The sequence below is a fragment of the Anneissia japonica genome, unplaced genomic scaffold, assembly GCF_011630105.1.
Source record: "Anneissia japonica isolate Jap-2015-1 unplaced genomic scaffold, ASM1163010v1 scaffold585_len4108843_cov191, whole genome shotgun sequence".
NCBI lineage: Eukaryota > Metazoa > Echinodermata > Crinoidea > Comatulida > Comatulidae > Anneissia > Anneissia japonica.
In genome coordinates, this window is record NW_022716829.1 from 1,139,218 (window position 1) to 1,147,901 (window position 8,684).

Below are 8,684 nucleotides of genomic sequence, written 5' to 3' on the forward strand. Positions count from 1 at the left end.
AATCAAAAATCCGGTCAATTGCTTGCTCAGCTGTGTACACATCTTGTGCGGCCATTTCGAAAAATTTTTGAAATTAATAACGATTTCAAATTGATATTTCTAAAAATTTTTATATAAGCGCATGTGAGTTCTTCACAGATTTCGAAAGACAAAAGCTTCACACATGCATGTTCAAAATTTCTGATGTATTGGAGCTAAAATAAAAACAGAAGAGCGATTTGAAAACCACCTATTTTTTAGTCAAGAAATTTCGATTGCAGTCGAAAATGGGAATTCTCGGTTTGAGGTCAATTTTGATTACAGTCGAAGACGGTATCTAGAGGGTTAAATAAAACATAAAAGACAGTAACTCCGAAAAGAGACAGACATTTTGAGATTTAACGTTTCGATCTATTTGATCATTTTCAAGAACACTGATGAGAAAATCTCACCCATCCATATATATTTACAATATTTACAGAAGTATAACAGAAGTAAATAAAAACCGACCAATCAGATTAAAAACAAAATTAAAACCGTCCAATTAAAATGAGGTAATTAAAAATGAGGTGTGTCTTGCATTAAGTATATTGTAGCCCAGTATCTTTTTATGCATTTGAGTCAAAAGATAATAATATTGTTGCCTAAAATGGATGTTTGTTTGAAATATTCTTTTCCTAAAATTGTGTATTTTTTTTTTTTATTATTTTAGATGAAAAATCCGGAAAATTTTGCAAGGGATATGGCAGGTGCAGCTGAGTTCTATACCAACAGGATTCTTAAAGATAAGTAAGTAATATGGCGCCAGTGTTGATAATGATAACAATAATGATTAATAATACACCAACAATGAAATAGCTAACAACAATGAAATAGCTAACAACAACTATAATAATAAAATCATAATCATAATCAATGATAATAATGATATAAATTAATTGATAATAAGTATAACATATCCTTGACAGTAGAGTACTACAAACTGTGGTGCCAAAAAGGAAAAAAAAACAATATATTGTGTTCAAGTGACATTTAAAGGTTGGCGTTAGATTATGATTTTTTCATAACGTTTTTGTATTTATTTTGGTAAACTTTGATGTTTTTAACTCATGTTTTCTGAGTGTTTATGTAACTATTAAAGAAAATGAGATCAAATTGTGAAGAAAAAGATAAGTGCACTAAAACATTTTGATGTTGCCATCTTTTTTTTTCTCTTCAGAGTGCCTGAAGAAAAAGACTGGACACTTAAGCTAAAAGCCATGTTCAAAGGCCTACAAAAGTACATCATTGAGTTCTTCAGTGCTGGTCTACAGTGGAATGTACAGGTACAAATTGCTGCTACTATGTATGCCTAATAGATAAATAAACTATGTAATTGGATAATGGGAAATCTGGTACAGTATCTGTTCCAGGTTGATTTACATGCCCTACTGACTCCAATGTTCCTCAATTTTGTCTGTCCTGAAGACCTAAAATGTGTCTATGTTTGTTTTTTTGTTCATTTGCAGTGTTGTTATTCTTGTACAGTATCTTGTTTGTCATTTTATAAATACATTACATGTCTCCCTCTAATTGAAGACCACTTTAGGGACCAAGGTTTTCCTGGTCTTTAATTAGAAAATTAATCATTATAAAGATAAAAGATAGGTGTTCATCCAGGGCCACATAAAAGTAATCTTTAATTGTAGGTGGTGTTTACTTGGATGTGTCTTTAATTAAATGGAGAACTGTATTTAGAGAGTTCAATTTATTTATTTTTTTTCTTGTATTTTATATGTAAATTGCTGAATAGTAAAAATAAAAATCAGTGAAAAATTTGACTTTTTATATCACAGATGCTTTCCAAATATTTTGTTCATATTACACTACTTATGGGATTGTTATTTCTTTTACTGAAATTACATTTTATAATTTATTTGAGTAGAGCAAAATAAGAATAAAACGTTTGGCTGTCGTATTTACTAATTATCCATCTGTAACAATTGTGAAGACCAAATCGACTGGTAGGAGTTTTTTTGCTAATTTTTTAATTCCATAGAGTGACTCCTAATTATTGCTGCTGTTATTATTAAAAGAAATATTATTATCTATAATTATTCTTTATTTATTATTATTTTAACAGGGAAAAGACCCAGCATCAGCAATAGGTTCTGCACCAGCGCCAGGGCCGCCCCCACCACCTCCAGTCCAAGCACCAGCTCCGGGTGCAGCTCCACCTGCTGGTGGTTCCGAAAGTCGATCTGCCTTATTTGATGAGATCAGGAAAGGAACAGCTATCTCAAGTGGTATGTACTCTGCAACTCCCTTAGTTCCTCTAGTATAAGGCCATTTCCTTTCCCCCCCCCCCTTGGACCCAAAACTGACCCAATTTTTAGAGGTAGGCTTTTACTTGGGGAATCCACTATTTAATTAAATTGCAATTTTTTTGCACTCTATCCCTAATTCAAAGCCAATAGTTTTTTTTTTCTGAAAAGATTTTTAAAAGTCATACCGTGGGCTTTTATCCAAGGAAAGGGTGGTACATAAAAGTGGGCATAAAGTAGGTAATGGGGGTTATACAGTACCCATGGTGGGCTTACACCCGAGGAAATATGTTATATGTATTAAAGTTTTTGTTGTCAAGAGATCTGGAAAAAGGTTATAGACCAGGGGTGGGCATACAAATCGATCGGAGGGCCAAAGTGAATTTTTGATCTAACATCAAGGGCCGCACGTAAACTTCGATATTTCCAGTGTGCTTGCAAAAACCTCCAAGCGTTGCTTTTACACGAGTTTATTCCCAGTTTTAAAGCCCCATTCCCGGCAAAATTTTAGTTTTTAAGAAAAATCTAATTTTTGTACAATGTTATAAAGATTTATAAATATAATACGGAATTGCTAGTTTTACTGAATTTAGACATTCCTAAGAATGAAAAAAATGTAAAACTAGAAATTGCAAATTGCAAGTGAAGTGCTGCGAAGTAAACTGCATGAAATGTTCTTCGAACACAATTATTTATGCCAGTCAAGTGAAAATAATGAATAATAAAAATATAACAAATACTATGAGACACGATCCCATTGTCTATATTAGAACAGCGTTGGTACCGTGTACAATAGTGTTTTGCTGCAGTGACATCTCGCTGCTGGCGACTCGCTGCTGCTGGCGATGACTCGATGCTGGCGAATCGATCTGCGCATGTGTATAAAATGGTATTTATTTCCGAAAACAGTATGCCAGTCTACAACAAGCGTCGTCTAAGTGTAATAATTAGCACGTTGAAATAGGCTAGTAAATAAGTTTAACTGGGTTCGTAAATAATATTGCCCTCAAAATATTGTGGCTGAGACATGAGCCGATTAAACGTAGAAATAGGAAACCTAGAAATATAGTAAAAACGCTGAATAGTACTCCCAGCGTCGCGACATGCGGCGTTGGTACGAGTAGGCTAGCTGTCTCTTATACACATCTAGATGTGTTATTTTATGAGAAATAGTCTGTATTTATCATTTTTTTTATTCTTTTGCGTAAAACTAAAATTCATGCCAATATTTTTCCATGATTTATAAAAATTGGAGTAATGCAAATGCATATTTTCTTTAAAAAAGTCAGTTTTTAGTGAAATTTTGCCGGGAATGGCGCTTTAATACTACTTTTTAAAGATGGTCGGCGTCGGGCTGCAAAAAACAAGGTGTATTCTACCCAATGTTACTTGGTGGACCTCGCACATAGGGTTTTTAATACATTTTCGCTGGCTGCAAAAAAGTTGCTGTCGGGTTGGGCTTCACTTTACCCATCTGTGTTATAGACAGTGTTGGATTACATATTGACATACATTTATCTTTTGGTTCTGGAAGCAATTTTGGAGATCATTTTTATGGTCAGAGGCACAAAAATGTGTGCCAAGCCAAATTTACATCTTTCATTCATAATAATAGTGCCATAGCAAAAACATATATAGCTACTCTAAATAATTAGTCATCTGTAACAGTTTAAGTTTATTATTTTTTCCCTAGATAGAGAGGGGTAACCCTCAATAATACCTTCTCCCATGGTGTAGGTTGGGGAGTGGAAATTTAAAGAACAAATTAATGTGGTACAGTAGCTTATTCTATGGATAGTGAGGACGATGGTCAAATATACAATTTTTGTTCGGCCTCATGTGCTTCTAAGAAAAACACTGATGTTTAACAAAACATTTTTTTTTCATTCTTATTCTGTTTTGTTTAGGTTTAAAGCATGTGGATGACACGATGAAAACTCATAAAAACCCTAATTTGAGGTCTCAAGCCCCTAAAGCCTCATCACAGAGTCCTAAACCCTACAAAGCCCCTACTGCTAAGGTCACATCTGCCGTCAAGGCCCCGGTCACAAAGAAGCCACCTGTTCTGGAATTACTAGGGGGAAAGAAGTGGGTTGTTGTAAGTATTTTGCTGTGCTCATTATGCAGTAGTAGAACCTCAAATTTATGGCAACTATTTTACAAATTGGATCTAAGCAACATATTGAAATGCTTACTCCTTCTATAATAAATCATTATACTTAATGGATGGCATGCAGAATTACTGTCACTCTTGCCCTGAATTAATTTTTGCATTTACCAAATGTCAGTAAATAACTAACTTAGACTAACCTGTCAATTGCTAAACCCGGCCTAGTATCACTATCATCTTAACCTACCTCCTTGTCTGAAATCTCCTGAATATAATTTATTTTAATGAATTTCACGTTTTGTAAGATTTTGTTTTATCAGTTTAGAATTATTTTGAGCCAAAAAAACACGGGTCTGCTTTGGAATCATCCTCAAAATGAATAGCATGGGATTAATTTGAAACCCTGACCTTAAAGTTCAGAGTTTTGTACAACCAGCACCACACCAAACACTCCATTGATATTTCCAAAACTATTAATAGTGTCATAAAAATAGAATGTTAACCGATTAATAGCTAGCAAAGCTTTCAACCTTTTCATGACTTGTTCATTTCACTTTACAGGAATACCAAGAGAATAACAAGGAATTAAAAATCGAACCTGAGATGAAACATACGATCTACGTGTTTAAATGTACAAATAGTGTCCTACAGGTCAAAGGGAAGGTCAACTCCATCACATTAGGTATGTTACTTTGAACGGGATGTAAAGCTCGGTTTCCATAAAATCACTACACCCTATCGGCGACAGTTGCCGATAGTCGTCAGCAACCTTCAATAGCTTGTTGGTTTTTGAGAGAGGCCCATGCTAGTATAACTAGCCTGTTTGCCTACCTAGTAGTACTACTCCCTACCTACCACTGGCAGTCCTAGCTAGGCTAAGCCTGTACGTCCAAATGCTGTTGTACTGTTGAATTTTGGGGACTGCAGACCATTCATTTCTCTTTAAATTCTACTCTAATATTTGTTTAAATCTGCTGTTGATTTATCATACAGGCTATGATATTCTCCAATCGTAGAAAAGTGATTGTTGATCAAAGATCTCTTTATCATCACGTTGCCAAATTGCACGTTCATAATCGTTCATCTCCTTTTCCAAGAAAAGCTGATGATGTCAATATCTAACTTCGGCTGATGATTGGTCAATAGTTACAATTCATTGCTGAAGGTTGACCCTTGCTCAACTTTGCTGATTTTGTTGTAGACAGAATCAGGGTGCCTTCCCGATTGTGTCGGGGCAGCTGTGCTGTGTAGCAACAGTGTAGATTAACTGTGCAACAGAAAACGAGACGGAAATTAAAACCGAACTTGCAGTTTTTTTATTATACAATTACAAATTAAACAGTTGAAATTAAAAAGCTATGTTTAAATTTTCAAAATATTGAGCTACTGTATACATTTATGACTCTAGTGTATCATAATAATATTCTTCCTAACAATTTTAATCTTAATATTTTTTAACAAAAATCAATTCTTTTTTGTTGTTGTAATGTTTCCTGTAGATGGATGTAAGAAATTTGCTCTTGTTTTCGACGATGCAGTATCATCCCTGGACTTTATTAATTGTCAGAGCATGCAGGCTCAGGTAAGGGTACCCTTAGCTTTTCAATTGACCTGGAATAATGTATGTCACAACCAGGATAATAGAATATTCAAAGGTTTAGCAAAACATTTAGATTTTAATTTACAGTATGGGGAAGTGAAGTAACTCATTCTTCATGAGTAATAACCCGTAAATTAGAGAACTATGGCAGTCACAGTCCAGATTCGTAGTTAGACAAATTTGCAGGCATGAGACTTTTAGTGTGTGGGGCTCAATGTTTCCCACCCACAGTTCCGACACCCCCCCCCCCTGCCCCTTTCCAATACTGTTAGCATTACATTTATGTGCGAGATTTTGGTACTTAAGCATGAGAGCGTGAGACAGACCCAAGTGAGTCACATGCCGAATGCGAGACACTTGAAGAGTTAGACTAAACGCTTGCACATTATTTAAAGAACAATATTATTATAGTATTTATACCAGTATTTTTATTATCTGTATTTAAATAGGTGACTGGTCATGTTCCAACTATAAATATTGACAAAACAGACGGTTGTATGGTTTACTTGAGCGAGAAATCACTGAGCACCCAGATCATCACCGCAAAGTCATCAGAAATGAACGTTCTGGTTCCTAAAGGAGATGCAGGGGACTATGTAAGTTACATGCTTCAATGATTTTTACCAACAGTGCCGCATTGTAAGAGCCAGTCCACAAAAAAATGGAAACATTCTGAGCTCTCAATCTTCCAATTAACTTTACAGCATTACATTGCCACATCTAATGACACCTGCTTAAAATTAGCATTTAAATATATTTTAATTGCCTAGGGAAGACTATTATTTAAATCATCTTCTTTATGCTGACGATCTGCTTTTAATTAGCGATACAGTAAAGAGACTTTAAAGGGACAACATTTTTAAAATAAACTTGAATATTTATGTGGTTTGTGGGGTCTAACGGTAAATATAAATAAATAAAAAATAATGGTATTTAAAAAAGGAGGCACACTAAAAAAAAAAAAGAAAAATGGTATTATAAAAACACTCAAATGGAAGTTGTTACGTCATGAAACGAAAAACAGAGTACTACCACAACATAGGAAGCGCCCTATTAGAATTTGAATAGAGTTTGAAACTTAAACATACATTCTATAGATACAACACAATTTCTATACAAATGCCTTTCACATTATTTTGAAGGGCGCCCTCTAGTTTGTAGTACTTTCCAAGAAAGGATTGCGTTTCAAGGGAATTTGACAGTCGGACTTCTTGCAATTCTATACTCTTTGATAATATTTTGATAGGGGAATTCTTTTGTGGCCAGTTTTGAGTACACCAACTTGTCTTCATAGCACAGTTGGTAGCATTCAGAAAATCCCAGGCTCTATTATAATAGTGAGATATATATAAATATGTGAGATATTACATTGTTGTTTTTCTCCAACAGACTGAGTACCCAGTTCCTGAACAGTTTATTTCTACATACAACGGTAAGAAGCTGGTAACGGAACTTCATGATCAAGTTGCCTAAATTTACCAGGAGTAAATCGAAGGATACAAGAAAATGTTTTTCTTTTTTTTTGCAAAAAATAAAACCAAATTTTAGTCTTCGAATTGATTTACTTGTACAGATAGATGTATTTAGGTTCTGCTTTTATACATGTTTTTACCATAAAAACGAAGGTGCATGAATTAACAGGTTTTCTAGATTTAAGCTCTTGTTTTTAAACAATTTTATTTTTTTTTCTTATCTTTCGTCCAAATTTTTACAATAATATACCATAAAAATTCAGTGTTTTAAAACAATGATGACAATGACTGATTATTTTGAAATAATGATTGTTTATAATGTTTTATCGGCATTATTTTTAAACTATACTTAAAAGATGTTTTATAATGATGTATGTGATTCTTATTACAGTAATATCATTAATGCTATGGATTAATAGTTAATGGTAAAACTTAATGATAATATTCTTTGCTTATAATTTTCATATTCAAACAATGAAGTTTCTTATCAAAATACTTAATCTTTAAATATTTAATTTCTCTTCTAAAAGCTTATTCGTTTAATTATTATTTTTTTTAAATTTACATTGATTTTTACAAATAATTAGACTATTTCTGTTAAAACTGAGACTTTAGATAGAATCATGTAATTTTCATTTAATGTGCCTCTATAGTTTTGTTTTTGCTTAGGTCATTTAAATGTGACTAGTAATTTATGCAACTCTTTTGAGCTTGAATCAAGGATTGAATACATCTAATGTAAAAACAAATTGCAAATTGGGCAACTGTGCTAGATTAAAATGTGATTCATTTTGTAATCACTGGTTTCTAAGACAGATATAATGTCTGGGCTTAAGTATAGCCATTTAAAACTTTGTGGAACGAAGTGTATGCTTGTTATCAAAAATGATTAATTCCAGCTTGAAAACAAAGACTTACTTGGTCATAGAAATTGGTCTAAACATAGACTAAAGATCATAGAACAGTTATGAGGATTAGATGAAATTGTGTATGCTTGCTATCAAACAAAGATTAGGTGTACATTAAGCAAGCTTATGAAATGTATCAATATGATTGAATGTGTTTTTTTTTTGTTTGGTTTATTGTTGTGTACAAAACGACACATCTGATGCTTATGTGTTTGTTTTTAGGTGTTTTTTTTTAGGATAAATTACATTTTGCATTCTCAGCAAATTTATAATTGATTATTTAAAGCAATAAAGTTCACTACTGTACTAACA

At 33.3% G+C, this 8,684-nt stretch overlaps 1 protein-coding gene across 2 annotated transcripts in view; it reads left to right on the top strand.

The window, feature by feature from the left end:
• LOC117109892 (adenylyl cyclase-associated protein 1-like) overlaps positions 1-8,684 on the top strand; it is a 13,730-nt gene extending 5,046 nt beyond the window's left edge. For both annotated transcript variants that reach the window (XM_033252350.1, XM_033252351.1), the window contains exons 5-12: positions 692-768; positions 1,199-1,304; positions 2,102-2,264; positions 4,190-4,380; positions 4,954-5,074; positions 5,892-5,974; positions 6,442-6,588; positions 7,382-8,684. In XM_033252350.1, coding sequence (XP_033108241.1) covers positions 692-768; positions 1,199-1,304; positions 2,102-2,264; positions 4,190-4,380; positions 4,954-5,074; positions 5,892-5,974; positions 6,442-6,588; positions 7,382-7,465 — 972 coding nt within the window. In that variant the 3' untranslated portion in view covers positions 7,466-8,684. The remainder of the gene's footprint in view (positions 1-691; positions 769-1,198; positions 1,305-2,101; positions 2,265-4,189; positions 4,381-4,953; positions 5,075-5,891; positions 5,975-6,441; positions 6,589-7,381) is intronic.